Here is a 27,172-nt window from a genome sequence, read left to right as displayed (position 1 = left end):
AATTAACTCAACAGCTTTTATGATCAAATCTTTTTCTGCAGTTAAAAATCCCAAAGACAACACAAACCAGATTCTCTGTGTAATATCCATCTTTGTAAGACTGAAAAGCCACTGTGTCTGATGGCTCCGCCCACCTCAGCTTCCCAACATGGTGGTGGTACGGTTTACCTACAGCTCTGGGTCTGGAGCTATGTGTACCATCAACTATCAGAAGCAGTTCTATCAAAGCAGTGCATAGCCCAGAAACCTTATTTTTTTTTAAACTAGCAAAGACTAAATCCACCATGCAGCAGAGTAAAGTGCTGCTTGTAGATGCCTCTTTTCCGCCATACTGTAGGTCAGACACACACACCAGGAACTCGCCATAGTAGCTCAAATAGCGGGCTGCCACTACTTGAGAGAGACAACAAGTTGTTTTTAGCTCCGTTTTAGAATCTTTTTTTCTCAGATTTTAGGTGGAAACTCTTGCCAACACGTTGGGCACCATTTGTAGTTAGACTTTTCCTGCCTGGCCCACAGTCAGGACAAATCTCTCTCACCCGCCCGGCCCATAGATGCTCAGAACCAACCAAGTAAACACACAGAAACTTACATTGTTTACAAACTGTATGGCCATGGCAGGCTTCTTGTTATCTACTTCTTCTATCTTAAATTAACCTATTTCTGTTAGTCTATACTTTGCCACATGGCTTGTGGCTTACCAGTGTCTTTATATGTTGCTTCTCATGGCAGCGGCTGGCAGTGTCTCTCCCCCAGCCTCCCACTTCCCAGAATTCTCTTCTCTCTTGTCCCGCCTATACTTCCTGCCTGGCCACTGGACAAACAGCATTTTATTTATACAGAGCGATATCCACAGCAGTTAGGGTGTTTGGCCATCCTATCACCAGAGTAGGTCAGTTTGGGCTTTCTCTCGACTATTGCCAGTAGTCTATTGTGGAGGTATTTTTGTGGACTTCTGGGGACCTCTCTAGCTGGATGGAGAACAAGGAAAGAGATCATGATAAATGAAGACCACATGGGAATAGGAAGAAGCCGAAGCAGATCATGACTTTTTTTTTTAATAGCTCTCCTTTTCTCACTGCATCTCAACAGGTAGTTGTTGTATTTCTTGGGTAAGTATTGACTGCACTATCTCCCACTTGCCATGTCAGGTACTGGGAGTGGAGCATGGAGGCAGCCAGCAATGATGGCACCTGTAAGCTAGCAGTACATTTTTCTCTAAGTCAGGCAAAGGAAGACACAGAAAAATGTTGGAATGTTTCACAATATGGAAGGTGCTAAAACCACAGGTCTTCTTAGGATTCTTTCAATTTATCTTAGTATATGAGTTTGTGAGGATGGAAGAAGTTCTTGAAATAACAGAGTGACGTAGATGTATATATACATATATACATACATTTGAAAAGTAAAGCTTATGAGATAGTAGCTAAGGATGATTTCCTGATTAAGGGATTTTGGAGAACAGTTGGTCCATATAGTCAGATTCTGAGTCCTTCTGTTATCTGAACCCTTTCACAAGGTTTTATATAATGTTCTTTTTTCTCTTTGTATTATCATAAGAACTTCAAAAGTCATAGTCTTTATAGAAACACAAGGTAAGTGGTAGAATATCAGAAGCAAACTCTTTGAACAAGACCTGGAATTTAAAACCTTTGAGTGTGTGCGCATGACTAGTGGGTACCACATAGCACAACAAGATTTGAGAATGTTGGAAAATATAACCAGGATGGGAGACAGCTTGCCTTGAAATGTTGATAGGTTTTACATGTTAGCAAACATAAGCTGTTTAATTACATGAGTAGAATGAAATTTTTATCATATGTGAATATTTACTGCTACTGGTCAAGAAACGCCTGTGAATATTATTATGCAGTATTATATCTATATTATATTTCTACTCCACTTTATTTGCTAGCCACATTTTTGCTTGTATTATACAATGGAAATGGACTCTAGCTGTTTAACCATACATGAAAGAGAAAGGGCACTTGTCATGTGTTATTGATATGTGAATTTTTATTTTAGCAGGCCTTCCCAAAATAAGCATAGTAAGATGGTATTTCAGGTAATGCTGCTGTCTAACACTTTCCAAACCCTTGTTTGGAAAGGAGAATTTTTCTAAATTCCAGATTCACGTCTCTCTCAATAACCTTCTGTTTGACAGCTTTTGCATAAAACTCCTTTTTGGTATATTCAGTTTACTTCCACCATGTTAAAATAATTTCTTTTTTTTACATTTCTTTTTTCTTTATTAATAATTTTTTTTATTCATTATATATACCAACCACAGATTCCCCCTTATCCTTCCTCCTGTTGTCCTCCAGTCTTTCTATCCCAACACAATCCCCTTCCCCTCCTCAGAAAAGGTAAGGCCTCTCATGGGGAGTCAGCAAAGCCTGGTATTCATTGAGTTGAGGCAGGTCCAAGTCCCTCCCCCTACATCAAGTCTGTGCAAGGTGTCTCACCATAGGTAATGGGCTCCAAAAAGCCAGTTCATGCACCAGGGTAGATCCTGATCACTGCTAGGAGCCCCTTAAACAGACCAAGCTACACAACTGTCTCACTTATGCAGAAGGCATAGTCCTGTCCCATGCAGGTCCACAGCTGTTGGTCTAAAGCTTGTTGAGTTCTCACTAGCTTGGTTTGATTGTCTCATGATCTTGATGTCCCTTGCTCATAGAATCTCTCTTCCCTCTCTTTGACTGGATTCTTGGAATCAGCCTGGTGCTTGGCTGTGGATCTCTTCATCTGCTTCTATCAGTTACTGGATGAAATCTCTATGACAGTTAGGGTATTCACCAATCTGATTAATGGGGTAGGCCAGTTCAGGCACCCTCTCTACTATTGCTAGTAGTCTAGGCTGGGGTCTTCCTTGTGGATTCCTGGGAACTTCCCTAGCACCAGGTTTCTCCCTATCCCTATGATGTCTCCCTCTGTTAAGATACCTCTTTCATTGCTTTCCCACTCCGTCCCTGTGTCTCCAGTTTACTCAGGAGATCTCATCAGTTTCCCCTTTCCAGGGTGATCCATGTATCCCTCTTAGGGTCCTCCTTGCTTCTTAGCTTCTCTGGAGCTGTGGGTTGTAGTCTGGTTATCCTTTGCTTTACATCTAGTATCCACTTACAAGTGGGTACATACCATGTTTGTCTTTCTGAGTCTGGTTTACCTCACTCAGGATGATATTTTCTAGTGTCATCCATTTGTCTGCAAATTTCCCTTTCTCCTCGTTGGCCATCTGAAGGCAAGATGGGTCACCAGCAGCTCTACTGGAGTCACCAGCGGAAGTTCGGCCAGGATTCTCACTCTTGCCACGTCTGCTCTAACCACCACGGGCTGATCCGTAAAAACAGCCTGAACATGTGCCGTCAGTGTTTCCGCCAGTATGCGAAGGACATCGGCTTCATTAAGTTGGACTAAGCGACCTTGAATGGATTATTCAAGACTGTCTACACAAAGAAACAGATCATGCTAGTCTTTGTACATAAAGAATAAAAATGAAGACCTTCAAAAAAAAATTTCATGATGTCATTCTTTTTTACTGCTGAGTAGTACTACATCATGTATATGTACCACATTTTCTTTCTTTCTTTCTTTTTTGTTTGTTTGTTTGTTTGCTTTTTGAGATGGGTTCTCTGTGTAGGGTTGAAGCCTTTTCCTGGAACTCACTCTACAGCTCAGGCTAGCCTTGAACTTCCAGAGATCCACCTGCCTCTGCCTCCTGAGTGCTGGGATTAAAGGTGTGAGCCACCACCGCCCAGCTCCACATTTTTTTTTTTTCATTTTTTGGTTGAGGGGCATCTAGATTGTTTCCAGGTTGTGGTTATTATGAATAATGCTGCTATAAATATAGTTGAGCAAGTGTCTGTAGCGGGAATCTTAACAGGTCTTATTAATAAAAACAAACCTGAGGCCAGTTATTGGGGTGAATGCTGGAAGATCAGAGAAGCAGAACAAGCCACAGCTACCTCACCTTGCCAGTTCCTCAGCTGATCATGTTTCCTCAGACTGGAAACCTCTGAGTCCTCATCCAGAATGAATCTCAGCTGAATGGCTGCTAGAAGCCTAAAAGCTTAACCAGCCAAATGCTTCTAGTTTCTGGTCTTCATGCCTTATATATATTTCTCTTTCTGCTGTCGCTCCCTGGGATTAAAGGCATGAGTCACTTGTTTGCCTGTATCCTTGAACAGATGGATTTCTGCCTCTGGAATGCAGGATTAAAGGCATGTGCTACCACTGCCTAACCTCTTTTTTTAATATTGTGGCTATTCTGTCTCTGACCCCAGATAAGTTTATTAGAGTGCACAATATTTTGGGGAACACAATACCACCACAAGTGTCCTTGTGGTATGAGTGAGCATTTCTTGGGTATATGCCTAAGAGAGGTATCATTGGGTCCTTAGGTAGATTGATTCCCAGTTTTCTGAGAAACCACCATACTGATTTCCAAAGTGGCTGTACAAGTTTGTATTCCCACCAACAAGGGAGGATTGTTCCCCTTGCTCCATATCCTCTCCAACATAAGTTGTCATCAGTGTTTTGAACTTAGCTGTTGTGACAGGTGTAAGACAATGTTTCTGAGTCATTTTGATTTGCTTTTCCCTGATCACTAAGGAGGTTGAGCAATTCCTTAAATGTCTTTCAGGCATTTGAAATTCTTCTGTTGAGAATTCTATGTTCAGCTCTGTAGCCTATTTTTTAATTGGATTGTTCATTATTTTAATGTCTAGTTTCTTGAGTTCTTTATATATTTTGGTGATCAACCCTTTGTCAGATGTGGAGTTGGTGAAGATCTTTTCCCATTCTGTAGGCTGTTGTTTTGTCTTATTGACCATGTCATTTGTCTTACAGAAGCTTCTTGGTTTCAGGAGGTTCCATTTATTAATTGTTGCTCTCAGTGTCTGTGCTACTGGTGTTGTATTTAGGCAGTGGTCTTCTGTGCCAATGTATTCAAGGCTACTTCCTACTTTCCCTTCCGTCAGGTTTAGAGTAACTGGATTTATGTTGAGGTCTTTGGTACATTTGGACTTGAGTTTTGTACATAGTAACAGATATGAATCTATTTGCAGCCTTCTACATGTTGACATCCAGTTATTCCAGCACCATTTATTGAAGATGCTTTCTTTTTTTCCATTGTACTGTTTTGGCTTCTTAGTCAAAAATCAGGTGTTCATAGGTGTGGGGATTAATGTCAGTGTCTTCAATTCTATTCCATTGGTCCACATGTTAGTTTTTATGCCAATAACAAGCTGTTTTTATACTATAGCTCTATAGTAGAGCTTGAGGTCAGGGATGGTGATGTCTCCAGAAGCTGTTTTATTGTACAGGACTGTTTTAGGTATCCTGTTTTTTGTTTGTTTGTTTTTCCATATGAAGTTGAGTATTGTTCTTTCCAGATCTGTAAGAACTGTGATGGGATTTTGATGGGTATTGCATTGAATCTATAGATTGCTTTTGGTAAGATTGCCATTTTTATTATGTTAGTTCTACCTATCCATGAGCATGGGAGATTTTTTTTTCATTTTTTTCTGATATCTTCTTCAATTTCTTTTTTCAAAGACTTAAAGTTCTTGTCATACAGGTCTTTCACTCGCTTAGTTAGAGTTACCCCAAGATATTTTAATTATTTGTAGCTATTATAAAGGGTGATATTTTTCTGATTTCTTTCTCGACCTGTTCTTCATTTGTATATGGGAGAGCTATTGATTTTTTTGAGTTAATCTTGTATCCTGCCATATTACTGAAGGTGTTTATCAGCTGTAGGAGAAGTTACCTGGTAGAATTTGGGGGGTCTCTTATGTATACTATCATATAATCTACAAGTAGTGAAAGTTTGACTTCTTCCTTTCTAATTTTTATCCCATTGAGCTCCTTTTGTTGTCTTATTGCTCTAGTTAGGAGTTAGAGTACTATATTAAGTAGCTATGGAGAGAGTGGGCAGCCTTGTCTTGTTTCTGATTTTAGTGGAATCACTTTGGGTTTCTCTCCATTTACTTTGCTGTTGGCTGTCAGCTTTCTGTAGATTGCCATTATTATGTTTTGGTATGTACCTTGTATTCCTGATCTCTCCAAGACCTTTATCATGAAGGGGTGTTGTGATGAGTGATGTTGTTTTATATGCTGTGAATATGTATTTCTCTGATTGGTTGATAAATAAAGCTGTTTGGCCAATGGTGAGGCAAAATAAGGTTAGGCAGGACATTCTAACTAGAGAGAGAGGAAGAAAGAAAAAGAGCTGAGGAGACACTGTTAGTCACTGACAGAAGAAGCAAGATGTAAAGACACTGGTAAGCCACAAGCCACATGGCAAAGTATAGATTTATAGAAATAGGTTAATTTAAGATATAAGAGCTAGCTAGCAAGAAGCCTGATATGGCTATAGTTTAAAAATAATATAAGCCTGTGTGTGTGTTCATTTGGGTCTGAGAAGCTGTGGGACTGTGGGGGCCATGGGAGCCAGGAAGGACCAGAGAAAACTTACAGTTACAGTGTTGGATTTTGTTGAAGGCTTTTTCAGCATCTAATGAGATGATCATGTGGTTTTGTTCTTTCAGTTTGTTTATATTGTGGATTACATTAACAAGATTTTTGTATGTTGAGCCATCATCCATGCATCAGTGGGATGAAGCCTACTTGATCATGGTGGAGGATTTTTTTGATGCTTTCTTGGATTCAGTTTGCCAGTATTTTATTGAGTACTTTTGCATTAATGTTCACAAGGGAGATTGGTCTGTAATTCTCTTTCTTTGTTGCATCTTTATGTGGTTTGGGTATCAGTATAACTGTAGCCTCATAAAAAGAGTTTGGCAATGTTCCTTCTGTTTCTATTGTGTAGAAAAAATTGAAGAGTATTGGTATTAGCTCTTCTTTGAAATTCTGGTAGAATTCTGTGCCGAAACTATGTGATTCTGGGCTTTTTTTATTTGGGAGACTTTTAATGGCTATTTTTATTTCCTGAGGAGTTATAGGTCTATTTAAATTGTTTATCTGGTCTTGATTTAATTTGTTATGTGGTACCTATCCAGGAAATTGTCAATTTCTTTTACATTTTCCAAATTTTTGGAGTACAATTTTTGAAGTATTATCTGATGACTCTCTGGATTTCCTCAGTGTCTGTTGTTATGTTTCCTGTTTCATTTCTGATTTTGTTAATTTAGATGTTTTCTCTTTACCTTTTGGTTAGTTTGAATAAGGGTTTGTCTGTCTTGTTGATTTTTTCAAAGAAGCAACTCTTTGTTTCATTGATTCTTTGTATTGTTCTCTTTATTTCTATTTTGTTGATTTCAGCTCTCAATTTGATTATTTCCTGGCATCTACTCCTCCAAGGTGAGTTTGCTTCTTTTTGTTCTAGAGCTTTCAGGTGTACTGTTAAGTCACTGGTGTGAGATTTCTCCAACTTCTTTATGTAGGTATTTAGTGCTATGAATTTTCCTCTAAGCACTACTTTCATAGTGTCTCATAAGTTTGGGTATGTTGTACATTAATTTTCATTGATTTCTAGGAAGTCTTTAATTTCTTTATTTCTTCCTTGAGCCATTGGTGATTCAGTGAAGCATTATTCAGTTTCCATGAGATTGTAGGCTTTATGTAATTACATTGTTGTTGAATTCTAACTTTAAGTAATGGTGATATGATAAAATACAGGCGATTATTCCAATTTTTTTTATATCTGTTGAGATTTGCTTTGTGACTGAGTATGTGGTCAGTTTTAGAGAAGGTTCCATGGGATGCTGAGACAAAGGTATATTCTTTTGTATTAGGGTGGAATCTTCTGTAGATATCTATTAAGTCCATTTGAGTCATAACATCTGTTAGATCCCTCATTTCTCTGTTATGTTTCTTTCTGATAGACCTGTCCAGTGGTGAGAGAGGGGTGTTGAAATCTCCCACTATTAGTGTGTGGGGTTTGATATGCAATTTAAACTTTAGTAATGTTTCTTTTACACATGTAGGTTCCCAAATAGGTGCATATATGTCCAGAATTGAGAATTCATCTTGATGGATTTTTGCTATGATAAATATGTAATGTACTTACCAATCTCTTTTGATTGATTTTAGTTTGAAGTTTAATTGAAGTTTATTTTGTTAGAAATTAGGATAACTACAACAGCTTGCTCCTTAAGTCCATTTGATTGGAAAGTCTTTTCCTAGCCTTTTACTCTGTGTAAAAGTAGTGTCTGTCTTTAAAGTTAAGGTGTATTTCTTGTAAGCAGCAGAAGGGTGAATCCTGTTTTTGTATCCATTCTGTTACTCTGTGTCTTTTTATAGGCAAATTGAGTCCATTGATATCAAGGGATATTAATGACCAGTGATTGTTAATTTCTGTTATTTTTTTGGTGCTAGTTCATGTATATTTCCCTTCTTTGGGATTTGCTGCTATGGGCTTAACTATTGCCTGTTTTCATGGGCTGGATTTTTCCTTCTTGTGCTTTATGTAGTGCTGGATTTGTGGATAGGTATTGTTTATATCTGGTTTTGTCTTAGAATATTTTTTTCTTTTTTTGGTTTTTTGAGACAGGGTTTCTCTGTGTAGCTTTGTGCCTTTCCTGGAACTCACTTGGTAGCCCAGGCTGGCCTCCAACTCACAGAGATCCACCTGGATCTGCCTCCTGAGTGCTGGGATTAAAGGTGTGCACCACCACCGCCCAGCCAGAATATCTTGTGTACTCTGTTTATGGTGATTGAAAGTTTTGCTGAGTATTGTAGTCTGGGCTGGCATCTGTGGTCTCTTAGTGTCTGTCTTTCAGAGTCTCCATTGAGAAGTGTTATTCTGATGGGTCTGCCTTTATAAGTCAGAACCATCTTGGCCTTTTTCCTTTGCATCTCTTAATATTCTTTCTTCATTCTGTATGTTTAGTAGTTTGATTATTATGTGGTGAGGGATTTAGTCTATTTTTGTGTTCTGTAACCTTCTTGTATCTTCATAGACATTTCCTTCTTTAGTTTGGGAAAGTTTACTATGATTTTCTCAAATTTTCTGTGCCTTTGAGTTGGTATTTGCTATTTCTTCAGAATTGCTTTGCAGTCACATCAATTCATTTCTAGTTTTTGAGTTCTGGGATGCTACCATCAAGTCAATGAATGCTATTGATAGCCAATGTGGTGGTTTGAATGAGATATTTCTCATGTCCTCAGGCATCTGCATATGTAGTTCTCTGTTGGTGTCTATTTGGGAAGGTTTGGGAGCTATGGCCTTGCTGAAGGAACTATGCTACTAGCGTCTGGCTTTCAAGTTTCAAAAGCCATGTGTTCTTTCCAGTGCACTATCTCAATTTTCTGTTTGCATTTAAAAATGTGAGCTCTCAGCTTTCAGATTTCAGCTCCCACTTCAATGTCCACTGCCTGCTGACCTCATTATGACCTAACTCTCTGGAACTGTATTCTCTAAATAAACTTTCTTCTTTAAGTTGCCTTGGCCATAGTGTTTATCACAGTAGAATAGCAACAAATAGCCAGTCACTCAATATGGCTCCCTTCAATTGTGCAGACAGGTGCTCCTTGATTCTTCCTCTAGTTATCATATCAATCAGTTATTTAAAACTGAAATTTGTAGGTAAATGAATGAAGCTAGGGAAAATCATCCTGAGGAAGGTAAATTGATCCAGAAAGACAAATATGATATGTGTTCACTTATATGTGGATACTAACTGTTAAGTCATTGATAAGCAAGCTGCAATCTGTATAACCACAGGATTTAGGCATAGAGTAAGGACTAGTTAGAATAGATGGATCTCCATATGAAGGAGAAATAGAATAGATAATTATGGATAGAAGAGGGGGGTACTGGGGCAGGATCAAAGAGAGATAGGGAAGAGAAAGGGGGTGAGGGAAGGAATATGGGGAGGGAAAGCTAAAGTTAAAGGCCAGGTGAGGGATTGTATGGAAACCTAAAATATATACATTTATGAAGGCCATCTAAATGAAATAAACAAAAAAAATGGGGGAGACAGAGCCTTCACTTACTGTCTCTTGTCACCAAATGAAGCTTCCAGTACCAGGAATGGATTACATCTAAACTAATTTTTGACCAAAGGAATTATTTGGAACCCCCAAATAATCCAGGCTATTTCCAAGGCTATTGACTGCTCTCCACAAACTGTTGGTAAGGCCTTATTGCTGAAGCCAACACATGACAACTACACAACTCACTGAACATGCAGAAGTTGAGCTCTTGCTTACATAGAGCCTTCACTTCTATGGACTGTTGTCAAGTTCATGGTACTGGAAAATGCTCTGCAAGCTACCAAAGGAAAAATGCTAACATCAACACAGTTACCCTTCAATGTACAAAATGAGCTGCCTGCCAGACACACTGGTTCAATGGTGACACAAACCAATCCAATACCTACTTAGATTTAAGGACCAGTTCATGAGCTAGAACCCATACCTAACGCTAGTTGGGTATCCAAGAATACTGAGACTAGATAGGCTAGTGACCTAGAGTATAACTAAATACTGTTGTTCTGTTAAAGCAGCGTAGCATTAAAATGACTCCAAATAACATCCTGCTATACTCACAGAGAAATACCTTGCTCAGTCATCATCAGAGAAGCTTCCTCCTGCAGGATATGGAAACAAAAACAGAGACCCACAACTGAACAATGTGTAGAGAGTGAGAGATGGAATGCTCAGCTCAAAATGGGTTGTCTCCATCAATCCTGCCCCCCCTCAGGGTTCAGGCAACTCTGCAGAAAAGGAGGCAGAAAGAGTATAAGTGTGAGAGGAAATGGAGGGCATCAAGGAATCTTGACATTCTAGACATAAAGAGCTGGCACATATATGAACTCACAGAGACTGAGGTAGCATGCACAGGGCCTGAATGGGTCTGCACCAGATGGGGTTCTAGGGCTGAGATGAAAAGTGGATACACCCACCCACCTCTATCCAAAAAGTTATCTCCAATTGATAGCCATTTGCAAATGAAAAATTGGTTTCTCCAAGGGAGTCTCACTGCAGGAACAAACAATTTTTAAGGGTATGCCCATGTCCAGCAGTAGATGGCCAACATTAAATGAACCCAATGGCACCTCTGGAGGTTCTTTGTATCACAACATTAAGCCAGGGTATTTAAAAAAAACCCTACAGGGCCTTTGTGTATGTATTATGGCTTCTTGTTTTATGTTTTTATGGGATTCCTATGTGTGCAAATATATATGTTACTATGTCTATATATGTTTCTAGTGATTTTTTCCTTAGGCTCATTTTCTTCTGTTTGTTTTGTTTTATCTTATTTTTCATTTATTATTATTTTTTAGATGCCTGTTTGTTTTCCAAGAAGAAACAGAAAGGGAAAGGTTGTGGATCTGGATGGGACAGAAACTGGAAGGAGTTGGGGGAGGGGGACAATAATCAGAATAGATTGTAAAAGCTTGTTTTCAATAAAAGGAAAAGTAACTTTTGTCTATACCAGTCTGTCTACCTGTGCTAATATTAGGTTCTTAATGATAAACTTTACATGTTCCTTGAATCTTCTCTTCTATCTTCCTGTTGTGTCTAGCCAATGTTGCTGTCTCCATTTTATTTAACAAAATGACTTTCATCCAAGAATTTTAATACTTACATATAATTTTTTTCTTCTTGGCCACTTCTGTCTATCTAAGACCTACTGTTTTTGTAAACTACATTTTGCTGCATCAATTTTTCTCTATTAAATACTTCATTCTTCCTTGTCCTTTCTCTTTACTTTTGAAACATAACAACTTTTACTCAAGTAGAAACTTCTCTAACACATATTCTTTTAGCAATTACTTTTATTACTTTCCTTTTATCCTGATATGAATTTCTTTTTTTTCACTGAATATCTCATTTATTATTATTATTATTATTATTATTATTATTATTATTATTATTACGTGTTTTAATTTTATACATCAGCCATGGGCTCCCCTGTCCTCCCCCCTCCCACGCCCACCCCCTCCTTCCCCCCAGCCTCTCCCTTCCATTTCCATCTCCTCCAGGACCAAGACACCCCTGGGGACTCATTTAAACCTGGTGGATTCAGTATAGGCAGGTCCCGTACCCTCCTTCCAGGCTGAGCCAAGTGTCCCTGTGTAAGTCCAAGGTTCCAAACAGCCAGCTCATTTACCAAGGACAGGTCCTGGTCCCACAGCCTGGGTGCCTCCCAAACAGATCAAGCTATTTAATTGCCTCACTTATCCAGAGGGCCTGATCCAGCTGGGGGCTCCACAGCCTTTGGTTCGTAATTCATGTGCTTCCATTCGATTGGCTATTTGTCCCTGTGCTTTTTGCAATCTTGGATTCAACAATTCACGCTCTTACAGTCCCTCCTCCTTCTCGACAGTTGGACACCTGGAACTCCACCTGGAGCCTGGCTGAGGATCTCTGCATCCACTTCCATAAGTTATTGGATGAGAGTTCCAAGACGACTGTTAGGGTGTTTGGCCTTCTGATCACCAGACTAGGTCAGATCAGGCCCTCCCTCAACCACTGCCAGCAGTCTACAGAGGATATATCTTTGTGGATTTCTGAGGACCTCTTGAGCACTGTGCCTATTCCTGTTCTCATGTGGTCTTCATTTATCATGGTCTGTTATTCCTTGTTCTCACTTTCTGTTCTTGATCCAGCTGGGATCACCTGCTCTCCTTAGCTTTTGTTCCCTCAAATCTTGCCCTTCATTACTCCCACTGTCATCCAGGTTTTTCATGTAGATCTCATCCATTTCTCTGTCATTGGGTGATCCCTGGGTCTTTCCTAGGGTCCCATTTTCTAGGTAGCCTCCCTGGAATTGTGTAGCAGTCTAGTCATCTTTGTTTTACATCTAGTATCCTCCTATGAGTGAGTACATACCATGTTTATCCTTCTGAGTCTGGGTTACCTCACTCAGGATGATTTTTTCTAGATCCATCCATTTGCCTGAAAACCTCATGATGTCATTGTTTTTCTTTGCTGAGTAGTACTCCATTGTGTATATGTACCATATTTTCTTTATCCATTCTTTAGTTGAAGGGCATCTAGGTTGTTTCCAGGTTCTGGCTATTACAAACAATGCTGATATGAACATAGCTGAGCAAATGCCCTTGTGGTATGATTGAGCATTCCTTGGGTATATGCCCAAGAGTGCTACAGTTGGGTCTTGGGGGAGATGGATTCCCAATTTTCTAAGGAAGCACAATATTGATTTCCAAAGTGGCTATACAAGCTTGCATTTCCACCAGCAGTGGAAGAGAGTTCCCCTTGCTCCACATCCTCTCCAGCATAAGCTGTCTTCTGTGTTTTTGATCTTAGCCATTCTGACAGTTGTAAGGTGGTAGGTATCTCAGAGTTGTTTTGATTTGCATTTCCTGGATAATTAGGGATGGTGAGGAATTCCTAAAATGTCTTTCAGCCATTTGAACTTCCTCTGTGGAGAATTCTCTGTTTATTTCTATAGCCCATTTCTTAACTGGACTGTTGGGCATTTTGATGTCTAGTTTCTTGAGTTCTTTATATATTATGGACCTATATGACAAGAACTTTTAGTCCCTGAAAAAAGAAATTGAAGAAGATGTCAGAAAATGGAAAGATCTCCCATGCTCATGGATAGGCAGGATTAACATACTAAAAATGGCGATCTTACCAAAAGCAATCTACAGATTCAACCCAATCCCCATCAAATTACCAACACAATTCTTTGCAGATCTGGAAAGAATAATACTCAACTTCATATGGAAAAACAAAAACCCAATATAGCCAAAATAATCCTGTACAATAAAACAACCTCTGGAGTCATCACTATCCTGACCTCCAGCTCTACTATAGAGCTACAGTAATAAAAACAGCTTGGTACTGGCATAAAAACTGACATGTGGACCAATGGAATTGAACCGAAGATCCTGACATTAACCTGCACACCTATGAACATATACTTTTTGACAAAGAAGCCAAAAATGTACAATGGAAAAAAGAAAGCATCTTCAACAAATGGTGCTGGCATAACTGGATGTCAATGTGTAGAAGGCTGCAAATAGATCCATATCTGTCACCGTGCACAAAACATAAGTCCAAGTGGATCAAAGACCTCAACATAAATCCAGTTACTCTGAACCTGATAGTAGAGAAAGTAGGAAGTACTCTTGATCGCATTGGCACTGGAGATCACTTTCTAAATATAACACCAGTAGCACAGGCACTGAGAGAAACAATCAATCAATGGGACCTCTTGAAACTGAGAAGCTTTTGTAGAGCAAAGGACATGGTCAACAAGACAAAGCAACAGCCTACAGAATGGGGAAAGGTCTTCACCAACCCCACATCTGACAGAGGGCTGATATCCAGAATATATAAAGAACTCAAGAATTTCTTTATTAACATAGCTACATTTCATGTTTCCACTTACATAGACCTCACTCTAAATAGCAAGTATTTGCTAGTCTTTGACAACATACTTTTCTGTCAAATATTTGCATACTAAACCTACTAGTGATGCTACATCCTCGACTTTCTTTATATTTATATTCCTATAGCAGTCATGCTTGACATTTAAATTAATTTCCCCATGACAAAGTACCATGAACCAAGTGGCTTAAAATAACAGACATGTATTCTTTCACAATCTGAGGGGATGAAGTCTCTCTTGGGTGAATCTGTTGCATGTCTGTCTCTGGGCTCCACTGCCCAGTCTTCAGTGTTCTAAACTTGTAGAATTAAATTCAAATTCTAGCTCCATCATTGCATGGTATTACACAAATCTTTTCAAATAAACTGACACTCTTTGAGAAGTCTATGCCTACATGTGGATATCTTATTCTTTTACCAGGCATCTCTTTTCTTTTACTCTCCTTTGAGAAACCCACACCAACACTCTCAATTGTGATTTTTTTCCTTTTCTTATCTTTCTTCTGTTTTTAATAAAAATTTAATAAAAATGTCCAATATTTCCCTTCTTATAAGGGTATAAGTTCATTTGAGCAAGGGAAAGCTTGAACCCACATATCTCATATTAACTGTTTTCTACAAATTCATAAAAAGTAAGATTATATTCATTGGTACTGGGGGTTTGGACTTCAACCTGAATTTTTGGAAGGAAAAGGCACTCAATTCTGTCTACAGTATTGTTCTATTTATTCCCTTCAAATTTATGTCCTTTACTTGGGCAAAACAGATGTGTCCCATCCCAGCATGTGCCAAAGGTTTACCTAAACCTCTATCAACTGCAAGTAGAACATATTGCTTAAATAGCAGTTCAGACAGCCCCAGGGTTTAATATCTAAATCAGGCATGTGTGAGAATGTGAGTACATGTTTCCTGGGATGCCAACTTCTTCATTCACAGGCCTTTGAAATGGCAAAACATGCTATCCGTCTCAAAAACAGAATGGTAAAGCAGGCATAGGCTAGTCATTCCCATCCTAAAAGACAAGCAAGGGAGAGATTAAAAGATTGACATCAATGCCAAGTCAGTTCAAAACACCAAATCTATGACATTTTATCACCTGATATTTGACATCTGTGGCTTGATACTCTAACCTCTGGGTCTGTCTTGGCCATGTCAGCTCCTGTCTCTTAGCCTTCAAAGGTTTTATTGGTCTTTGTCTCTGGGGCTTTGGAGTAAGTCCTTTATTCTTCATGCAAGAAATTGATGGCCCCAGAAATCGACAATGATACATCCTCTGTAGACTGCTGGCAATGGTTGAGAGAAAGCCTGATCTGACTTAGTCTGGTGATCAGAAGGCCAAACACCCTAACAGTTGTCCTGGAACTCTCATCCAATAACTGATGGAAGTGGATGCAGAGATCCTCGGCCAGGCCCCAGGTGGAGCTCCAGGACTCCAATTGTCCAGAAAGAGGAGGGACTGTAAGAGCGTGAATTGTTGAGACCAAGATTGGAAAACACAGTGACAAATAGCCAAATGAATGGAAGCACATGAATTATGAACCAAAGGCTATGGAGTCCCCGGCTGGATCAGGCCCTCTGGATAATTGAGACAATTGAATAGCTTGAAATGTTTGGGAGGCATCCAGGCAGTGGGACCTGGACCTGTTCTTAGTGCATGAGCTGGCTGTTTGGAACCTTGGGCTTACACAGGGACACTTTGCTCAGCCTGGAAGGAGGGGACTGGACCTGCCTGTACTGAATCTACCAGGTTGAGCTGAATCCCCAGGGGATTCTTGGCCCTGGAGGAGATGGCAATGGAGGGGAGGGGCTGGGGGGAAGATGGGGGTGGGGACAGGAGGGGGGAGGACAGGAGAACCCATGGCTGATGTGTAAAATTAAAACACAAATATAATAAATAACAAAAAAAGAGAAGCTGATGGCCTTGCTCTGTGAAGAAAAGAAGCTGAAGCCCTACTGATCTATCAGACATGGGGTAGTTTCCCTTTCTATGAAGGAGAACACATGACTTGAGATGAGAACCCATGGAAGGCTTTTCTTTCTGTCTTTCCTATAAAATTTCAAAAGTTGCTTGGCTTTTCATTCTACCCTCAACTTTCCTCCTGAGGCAGTTGATAAGTTACATGTCTCACACATTTGACCTCTCTTAAACGTTTTTCTTTTGATATTTTATTTGGAGCCTAGCTGTTTTTGTGCTTTGCAATATGAGCAGATGTAAAATTCTATTCATATTCCCCAAATTTCACATTCTTTTTAGTCTAATAGTTCTTTCCTCAAGTTATCTTATCTACTGCCTTCTACCACAATAGAAAAGAGAAATCAGGCCCCACTTTCTACTATTTGTTTGGAAATATCCTCAGATAAGTAAACACACCTCTTACAAGTGATTCTTTCTACATAAAAGCAAAATGCAGTTTTGTCAAATTCTCTACCACTTTAGAACCACCTTTCCTTCAGTTTCCAGTAGCATCTCTCATTGTCTTCTGATATGTACTGAAGTATCCTTCCATATGCACATACGATGGTTACTGTTAACTGCCAACTTTACAGCATTTAGAATCACCTGAGAGGTGGGCTTCTGGGCAGATCAATGGGGGATTATCTTGATCATGTTAATTGAGTGAGGAGATCCATTTTAACTGAGGGTGGGGCCGTTCCCTGAGCAGGGGTCGCAGACTATATAAAATGGAGAAAGTCAGTGGAGCAGTATGCATGCCGTCATCTCTGTCTGCTTCTTGACTGCAGACACAGTGAAACCATTTCCCTCAAGCTCCTGCTACTGAGACTTTCCTGCCACAATAGACTGTTCTTTTGACCTGCCAGCCAGCAGAACCAACCATTCTTCTGACATGGGACAGGAGAAAAACCAAATTCATTAAGGGACTATTCTATTACTAATCTCAATTCTTTGATTCTATTCTGATTCTTTAAACTTTTCTTAAAGTATGAATTTTATATCAAAATTTACAAGATTTCACACACATTTTAAACTTCGTTAAGGTAATAATGGTCATATATAGAGTACTAACTAATTTTAGAAAAAAAGGCTTCAATTAGCTGCCTATACATATCTTTATGTTTGAGTCTCTTTTCAGTTTTCTGCAGGAAATCACGGCCAGGCCTAACATCAACTGAAATTTCCAGGAAGAAGATGGGGTCCCACAACAATAATTCCACATCGACAATAATAATATCAGAAGCTGACAAACATCATCTACAGATCAGCTATGGACTACAAAGTGCTCAGAGTAATTTTGAGATGGCTAGCTGAGATGATATAGTTTCAAAGGCTACTTGAATAAGGACTTGAGATAAACCCTGAACTTTGGCATAATGCTCAAACTGGACAACAAAGGATATAGTTACCTTTCCTAGAATTTGACAATTAACGCAATTTTTTTTCTTTTCAGAATAAAGAGACCTTCACCCATACCCAGGAGGAAGCAATTTTAAGAATACGACGCCCACATTTCCAAAGAGGTGGTGTTGGGTAGGTGGATTTTTGTCTTTTAATGGGTTTTGGGTCTGGGATAATTTTCATTGTTTAGGAAGGTTGGTTACAAGTTGTTGTTAAGGGTTTAGGAAAAGGGCTAAGCAAAGGAGATTAGATTTAAGGTTCTTGTTTATTTAAAAAAAAAAGAAAGAAAGACAATTACTAGTTTTAAATACTTTACATTGGATTGTTTTTTATATTATATACAAGATATATATATATATATATATATATATATTATGTGTGTATTATATATATATACACACACACACACACACACACACAAGAGAGAGAGCCTGTTAGAATATGTCATAGATATATTTCTGATCTTGCTCGATATTGTAATTATACCATTCATTTAACAATGTAATTTGCTGATCCTTGAATGTTATTACCAACTGTTAGGATATAAAGAAATGAAAATTAATAGTTAGACACTACAATCGAACTTGCAGTCATATCAGATGTGTTTTCAAGATCGAGCAGATATATTTTAGATAGACAGGTCATCTTCAAACCCTTAAGAGATCTACAGAATATGGCATTTAAAATGTTTTTAATAACTTAGAAAAATTTCCTTTTTGTTATGACTATGAGACATGTCAGATCCTGGCAGTACCATTCTACTTCAGAGAAACTATAGGCATTGAAGAAACTGCATATGGAATTAACTTTCACTGTTGCAAAAGTTAGCCACTGGAGAACAAAGTATCCTTGAATCAACTGCTGACAAACAGGACAGACAGGACATGAAACAAAGGACTACCGATTCTTGCCAAAACAAGTGTGGTTGTGGCTTTATCAAAAGGCATCTTCTGAAGCCAGGACAAAATGTCACCATCCCTGAAGTGGCCTTTGCAATCCAGAAAAGGTGCAGTGCCCTTTTTCTTTGAAGGCAGCTGAACAGGTAGTTCAGAAGCTGATGGCTTCTGCTGTGCAGTGGTACAGCATCTGAAATAGTTATTCTTGAAAAGTAACTAAGCTCACACCTCTCAATAGTAGACTGGCATTTCATAGAGGGATGTGGAGAAGAATGAGATGCCAAGATGAAGCCACACACACAGCCAAGAAGAATGGACAGCTGAATTAAAAAAATATCAACAATTTCCAGAATTTAAAATCCTGAATCATGATATGACACTAATGGAATTCAGGTGTTTCTGGTACATGACTGCTCTCACCAAATGTGAGGTCAAACTGTTGGACCTTGTGTATATCTTAGTTCACAAATGAGCCTGTCAGATACACTAAGCTTATAGGCTGAAGATGATGCCCCAATACTGAGGAGAAACCTCAGGTGACTGACTGTCCAGGCAGCTGGCTGTTTCTGTCAACTCACATTTTTTTTTTTTTTTTGGAAGCTGCTTGCATGCACTTCCTGTTTTTATTTTTTATTAGGTAGTATTATTTCCTTCTTGGGTCTCTGAGGGAGTTGAAGATCAGTTAGTTATACTTATAGTTTTCCTTGTTAAGAATTTCAGAGAAGAAACTCACTAAGAGCTGTAAGTGTATAAATTTGAAAGACTTTATAAAACAGTTCTGTTAGTAATGTAAGTTAGGATAGAAAGTTAATCAGGTATACTTTGGACTTACCAAAATAGGATAGATGATGGAATTATTTTCTCTGAATTTGTCAAATACAAATGGACTAGACATTTTTAGGTATTTATTGCTTATATATAGTTATTGTACTTTTGTATATAGTTTTTCTTATATCAGTTATAACTTTTTTCCTTCTGTCTTTTTATTAAAATAGAAAAGGGGAAATACGGTGATATTTTATTTGTACTGAAATGTAATTTTATTTGTATGTTAATAAATAAACTTGCCTGGGGGTCAGAGCTAATAGCAAGCCATAGCAGAAGCTGGGCAGTGGTAGCATACACCTTTAATCCAGATCACATGATAGGCAGATCTCTGTGCGTTCAAGGAAACAGCCAGGCATGGTGACACACACCTTTAATCCCAAGAAGCAAGCCTTTAATCCCAGAGAGTGATGGTAGAAAGGAAAGATATATAAGGTGTGAAGACCAGAAACTAGAAGCATTTGGCTGGTTAGCATTTAGCTGGTTAAGCATTTGGCTGGTTAAGCTTTTAGGCTTTGGAGCAGCAGTTCAGCTGAGACCCATTTGGAGAAGGACACAGATGCTTCCAGTCTAAGGAAACAGGATCAGCTGAGGAACTGGCGAAGTGAGGTAGCTGTGGCTTGTTCTGCTTCTCTGATCTTCCAGCATTCACACCAATAACTGGCCTTAGGTTTGATCTTATTAATAAGACCATCTAAGATTCCTGCTATAAGTCATTTCTCCCTTAAGTTTCTTTGGTCAGAATATTTAATCACAGCAACTGAGACTACATATTTCCAATAGTCTTTTCAAGAAAGTTGAGAATTTTTTATGCTATAATTTTCTGTTTTTATTATTAAGAAATTTTCTATTCATTTTACATACCAACCACAGACCTCCCCCTCTCCTCCCTCCTCCTGCCTCCCAGGCTTCCCCCCAACACACCCTCCCATTCTCACCTCCTCCAAGGCAAGGCCTCCCATGGGGAGTCAGCAGAGCCTGGTACATTCAGTTGAGGCAGGTCCAAGCCTCTACCCCTGCACCAAGACTGTATAAGGTGTCCCACCATAGGCACTGAGCTCCAAAAAGCCCACTCATGCACCAGGGAAGGATCCTAATTCCACTGCCAGGGAGCCCCTTAAGTAGGTCAAGCTAAATAACTGTCTTGCCTATGCAGAGGGCCTAGTCCAGTCCTATGGAGACTCCACAGCTTCTGGTCCACAGTTTATGAGTTCCCACTAGTTTGGTTTGGTTGCCTCTGTGCTTTTCCCCATCATGATCTTGATGTACCTTGCTCATGGAATCCATCTTCCCTCTCTTTGACTGGCCTTCTGGAGCTTGGCCTAGTGCTTAGCTGTGGATCTCTGCATCTGCTTTCATCTGTTACTGGATGAAGGCTTTATGATAACAGTTAGGGTATACACCAATCTGATTCCTGGAGTAGGCTCGTTCAGGCACCCTCTCCACTGTTGCTAGTAGGCTAAGGTGGGGTCATCCTTGTGGATTACTGGGAGCTTCCCTAGGACCCTGTTTCTCCCTATTCCCATGATGTCTCCCTTTATTATGGTACCTCTTTCCTTTCTTTCCTACTCCATCCCTGTTCCAGCTCGACCATCCCATTCCCTTTTGTTCACATAGTCTAAAACCTTTTTATCCTCTAAACATTGCAAGATTCAAAAGCCACTTCTAGAGATTTTAGGTATTTATTACAGCAGCACATCACTTTTTACCTACAAGAGAATTCTTATTGCTTTCTTATTGACACTGTAGCTCTGAGTCTGTGTCTTTTTCCTTTTTCCCAGTATCTAAGCAACATAGTTTTAGGCTTTATTTCTATTATTTATGATTGGTATTCTCAAAGTTGTATGAATTCTTGCTTACATTGCTTTCTTTGCATTATATCTTCTGTAAATCCATGTCTTTGTTATTATTAGAAAGGTCTATCAAACCTACTTCTCTATTCTCATGTACTCAGATCCTCTTTCAGATGCCCTATCATTTCATCTTCAAGATATAAATTAAGTCATTTTTTATTAAGAGATTTCCTATTCATTTTACATATCAACCACAGATTGCCCTGTCCTCCCTCCTCCCACCCTCCAGCCTTCCCTCCCAGCCTATCCCCCATTCCCACCTCCACCAAGGCAAGGTCTTCCCTAGGGAGTCAGCAGAGCCTGGTACATTCACTTGAGGCAGGTCCAAGGTCCTCCTCCCTGCACCAAGGCACTAGGTTCCACAAAGCTGGCTCATGCACTAGGGACAGGTCCTGATCCCACTGCCTGGGGGCTCCCTAAACAGTTCAAGCTAAACAACTGTCTTGCTTATCCATGAGAGCTCCTCAGCTATTAGTCCACAGTTCATGTGTTTCCATTAGTTTGGCTAGTTGTCTCTGTACTTTTTCCAATCATGGTCTCAATATCTCTTGCTCATAGAATCCCTCCTCTCTCTCATCAATTGTACTCCTACAGCTCTGCCTGGGACCTGGCCGTGGATCTTTGCATCTGCTTCTGTCAGTCACTGTACGAGGGTTCTATGATGACAGTTATGGTATTAAGCCATCTGATCACCAGAATAGGTCAGCTCAGGCACTCCCTCGACCATTGCCAATAGTCTATGATGGAGTCATCCCTGTGGATTCCTGGGAACCACCCTAGCACTCTGCTTCTCCCTACTCCCATGATGTCTTGATTTATCATGATATCTCTTTCCTTGTTCTCCCACTCTGTTCCTGTTCCATCTGGAACCTCTTGCTCCCCTAATTCATTTTTAAGGCCTTATTTCTGTTCTTATTTTTGCCATATTGATAAGGTAATAAATCTAGATGAACTTATTCAAACTAAAATCTTGGGAATTACTTTAGATTCCCTTGTATTTCTTTCTTTTCTCTAACGCTATAATCCCAATACTTATTAGTAGAGTAGATTTTAAGTTCTTTGTAGTTTTTTTATAATGAGTCTTTTGTTCATTTCCACCCATATGCTGGTTGGTTTTTTGCAACTTGACATGAACTTAGACATATCTGGACAGAGGAAATCTTAACTGAGAAAATACATCCATAAGATTGGCCTCTAGGCAAGAATGTAGGTCATTTACTTTATCAATGATTGATGTGGGAAGGCCCTGCTCACTGTGAGCAGTGCCTGCCCTGGGAAGATGGTCATGAATGATGTAAGAAAGCAGGGTGAGCAAGGCATGAGGAGCAACACAGGTAGCAGCATCACTCCATTGCTTCTGCTTCAGTTCCTGCTTTGGCTTCTCTCAACGGACTGTGACTCTGGATATTATGTCAAATGACTCTTTTCTTCCCCAAATTGTTTTTGGTGATGGGGTTTTATCACACCAGTAAAACCCAACTGACACTCCAGTGCCACTTCCACAGACCAATTCCTCTTATTTCCCTTGTGGATTCCATGACAGGCTCATAATGGAACACTTGGATTTTAGTTTGAGCTTGTCCTGTTCTCTATTGTGGTTGTTCTAAAAATAAACCAGAGCAAGCGTTTTGGAAGTGAGTATCCAGGTTGTTCAACACATGGCCACTTGTTGAGTCTTTACCTTCATCATATACTGTCTGGCATTGTTCTTTAACTGTTTGGAACAACTGACAACGCTGAAATGGTTAATGTTAACTGTTACCTTAGCAGGATCTAGAGTCATGTAGGGAACAAATTTTTAGGAATATCTCTGAGGAGCTTTCCAGACTGTGTTGATGTGGGAAGACCTACCCTAAATGTAGGTGGTATCATCCATTCTACAAACCTGGGTTCTAGACTTAATACAAAGAAAGTCATCTGAGTAGTAGCATTGGTCTGCTTCATGACTATGGATACAATTTGTCCACTTGTCTCACATACCTGTTGCCATGACTTCCCAGCTGTAATGGATTGTACTGTCCAACTGTCAGCTGAAATAGATTTTTTCCTTCTCAAGATGCTTCCCAAATATTCTGTTGTTTGATATATAATGCACTTATAATTCTGGATCTTCTCGGAAGATTCTTTTTACCCCCATTTATACATTGCTTGATATTTAAATATAATTTCATTTATTCTGTTTCAAAGGGAAGTTTGCAGGACAGCCCAGCTCATTATAATGTCCTGTTTATCACAGCTTTGCACTTCCCACACCAGCCTGTATTTATTAATTTACCTGTTTCTCTTCCCATAAAAGCTATAAGACATTTATTTTTATAAGGATGGGCAGCATAGAGTCTAGAATGAATATTTTAATTGAATTACTATGTGCTTAGCATACCATCTCTTGTTTCAAACCGTGACCTTTAAGTAATGAATATTATTTCATTGTGTTTGTCATTTGTGGATAAAATTCACATTCTATTGCAAATAATTTTAGAAGTTAGTTTGTATCTTAAATCATATTGGGATGACATTGTTTTATGTTTTGTTTAAGAAAACACATTAGCCTGGGCGTTGGTGGTACACGCCTTTAATCCCAGCACTCAGGAGGCAGAACCAGGTGGATCTCTGTGAGTTTGAGGCCAGCCTGATGTCCAAAGAGAGTTCCAGGAAAGGCGCAAAACTACACAGAGAAACCCTGTCTCGAAAAACCAAAAAAAAAAAAAAAAAAAAAAAGAAGAAGAAGAAAAGAAAAGAAAACACATTAGCATTCTTCATGATAGAAGTAATGTACTGGTTTACCGGTCCTTCCCCCTCTCTCAGAAGGCCTGGGGAGACCTGCTACCCCACCCTGGACTTACAGAAAATCATGTTGGATTTTATATTCATTTAATGCTCTTTTGTTTTTCTTTGTACTTCCTAGACTGGTATTATAATTTAGTTTCTGTGGCTGTGATAAACACGGTGACCAGAGGCAACTTGGGAAGGAAAGGATTTATTCTCGCTTACAGTCTACAGTCCACCACACAGGGAAGCCAAGGCAAGGACTCAAGACAGGAGCCTGGAGACAGGAACGGAAGCAGAGATCACAAAGGAATCAAACTGGGTTGCTCCTAGGTTCACGTTCAGCTGCCTTTTTATACATTCAGGCCTACCTACTTAGGACTGGCACCATTCACAGTGGACTGGGTGCTCTTACACAAACGAGCAATCAAGCAAGTGCCCCACAGACCAGTCTGATGCAGGCTGAAGAGCTTCCCTCTTCCCAGGTGTGTCTAGTTGACAGCCAAGGTCAGCTACCACAGACAGAAAATCTACACGTTTATACACACACACATTCAGTGTTGCACTCAAATACTCTATGCATCTTTGTAACAAACTGAATTAAATACGAAAATAAACTTTTGTATCTCTATAGATTAGAATAAAATTAGCATAGACTTAAAGTCTTTGAAATTTGTAATTGCCTACACTAGAACCTGGGGTGATCCCTTAGACTTCTTGCATTTTCCTCTTTTTTCTTACACCAATAAAATCCAACATTCTTAATAATCTTAATATAATGCATAATATAATTTTTCTTATTTTACTTCCAGTGGTGGTGTCTTATTTTATGAATTTGTTGTTATTTCTTCTGTGTGTCCTATGACAGACTCATCATATATCACTTGATTTCGGTCAGCATTCTTCACATTACTCTCACAACTACTTATACAATTAGGGGAGAATCTGCGGATGTCTTCAAAACTTTGTCTTATCCGTTTTATTGATGGTGACATCACCAATTCTTGTGTACATTTTTCTCTACTAAAGCTCAGGAAAAGAGATGTGATTCATGTAATACTCCTGGTTTGTACTTCAATGATTTTAAAACAGACTTTTTATATTCAATTGGCTGAGAAAAATTTACTGTGAAAAGTACAAAATTATATTATGTTGGTTGAGAGTATAAGAATTAAATCATTTGGAAATATGGTTGTTTCTTTTAGAACCATTGAATGAATCACCCGTGGAAGTGAGAGTGTAATCATTTCCTCAGAGGTTTCAGCTACAAAGAAACAATTATTGATGTTATTTTATAATAATCTTTCATTAAAATATACAGTATAAAAGAGAATCTGGAGTTAATTCTTCCTTGATCATTTTTGTTTCCTTTTGACTTGTGAATCACTTCCTAAGTTTATATCATGTGGAATGAATTACCTACCATTCATATAGTTATTTCTTTCTCTGCTAAACATGTGTGGGAGGCAAAGATATATACAGCTAAGGTGACAAAAACAGTGAGATCATAGAAAAATTGGAATATGCTTTGAATCTACAACTTTTGCTTCTCCAGTATAGATTTTCCCCTTTTCAAAGGAAGACACCTTTGAACACAAATGCTTGAGTATTTGATGCATAAAATCATATCCTTCTTTTAGACTTTAACTGAAAGGAGGTTTTGCTCCTCTGAGTCCTTCAAAAACTTGTGATTTCCCATTTTATTTAGTCTAGTGTTAGTAACTGTGTGAGACTTGGGCTTTGATGAGACTTACCTATGGGTTTCTATAACCATACTCTCTTCTTAGAGATCTTAGTATGTTTTCTGTTGCCATCATGAAATATCAGAGGATGAGTACTTTATATAGAAGAGAGATTTATTGAGTCACAATTTTGGCAGCTCCATCTGTGAAGCTTTTGTAGAGGGTCTTTTGGCTGCATCCCAGCATCCCAGCTGACATCACAGTGGGGGTGTGAGCAAGAGGGAGACATTACATGGCTAGAGAGGAAGTAAGAGCAATTCAAGGAAGTTTCTGTGTGCTCTTGTAGCAACTTTTTTTTCTGGAAGTAACTGATGACCTTTCAAAAGACTATTATCATTGTCACACAGAGAGCAAAACTTCCAGGATAGGAATTTTGGGGAAAACAGTTAAAGCATAACCTAGTTACAGTAGATATTGTAAAAACAGTATATAAGCTCAATTTAAAGATGAATTTATCAACTTACTTAGTTCATACAGTTATCATTTATGGAACATTTATTCTGAAAAAAAATTATGGTTATAAAAAATCTCACCTTTCCTTACAATACAGGATAGAAATACTCTTCTAACATCAGAGAAAACAAGGGCTTCGAGAAGTCTGTATTGAACACTAGGGTAACAAGGGGAAGAAGATGCTACTGAAAACATGGATGAAACATGAAAACAGGATGAAAGCATGGATTCTCCTGCCATGTTTGAGCAAGTTCTGTGTTAAAGGTATAGGTGGGTTATAAATGGGTTTGGTGTTCACAGATGTTACAGAGTGAAGCGTTGAATGGTAAGCAACATGTAAAGAGACTGAATGCAATGATTCCCTAAATTATTCCCCCTGCAAAGAGCAAATGTTTTCAAAGGAACAATGCCCAATGGGGGTAAATATATCATTAACAAGGTAGAAGTTGATACACTACAAAATAACCTACTAATATATATCAAAAATAGTAATTTAGAATGTTCTCCTTCTGTAAAGTAATTTCATTGCTAGAGACACCTGATAACTTGATACAAGGACATAATCAGAACTTTGCACAGAAATTTACAAAAAATTACACACATTATAGACTTATTTTGAAGGTAAAGATGTTAAAGGTATAACTGAAAAAATAATTTTGAAATATCAATAAAATTTATAATGTCATATTTCAAAGATAGGTTTTTCTCTTTATGAAGAACATGTTTTAAAGACTGTTAGTGACATGGGCTGTATAATAAATAATATTAAGTTAAACAGACACACACATACAAGTATATATATATACATATATATGTATGTACAATTGAATTTTTGATATTGAGAAAGAAGAGAATTGAGAAAAACATTCTTTGAATCTAAGTAATTAAAATAAATATATATTTTTGGGTGGTTCTATAAAAATCTCACATGAAGGGATAGTTTCATTGAGG

The 27,172-nt window shown here is 38.8% G+C and overlaps 1 protein-coding gene across 1 annotated transcript; it reads left to right on the top strand.

Moving 5' to 3' along the window:
* The first annotated feature begins 3,240 nt into the window (after positions 1-3,240).
* Positions 3,241-3,496, top strand: LOC118585112 (40S ribosomal protein S29-like). The gene has a single exon (XM_036189265.1). The coding sequence runs from the start codon at positions 3,247-3,249 to the stop codon at positions 3,415-3,417; it is 171 nt and encodes a 56-aa protein (XP_036045158.1). The 5' UTR covers positions 3,241-3,246; the 3' UTR covers positions 3,418-3,496.
* Positions 3,497-27,172: the final 23,676 nt, after the last annotated feature.

Source organism: Onychomys torridus, chromosome 6, assembly GCF_903995425.1.
Source record: "Onychomys torridus chromosome 6, mOncTor1.1, whole genome shotgun sequence".
In the NCBI taxonomy this organism is placed as follows: domain Eukaryota; kingdom Metazoa; phylum Chordata; class Mammalia; order Rodentia; family Cricetidae; genus Onychomys; species Onychomys torridus.
This window is presented reverse-complemented; position numbering and strand designations above follow the sequence as displayed.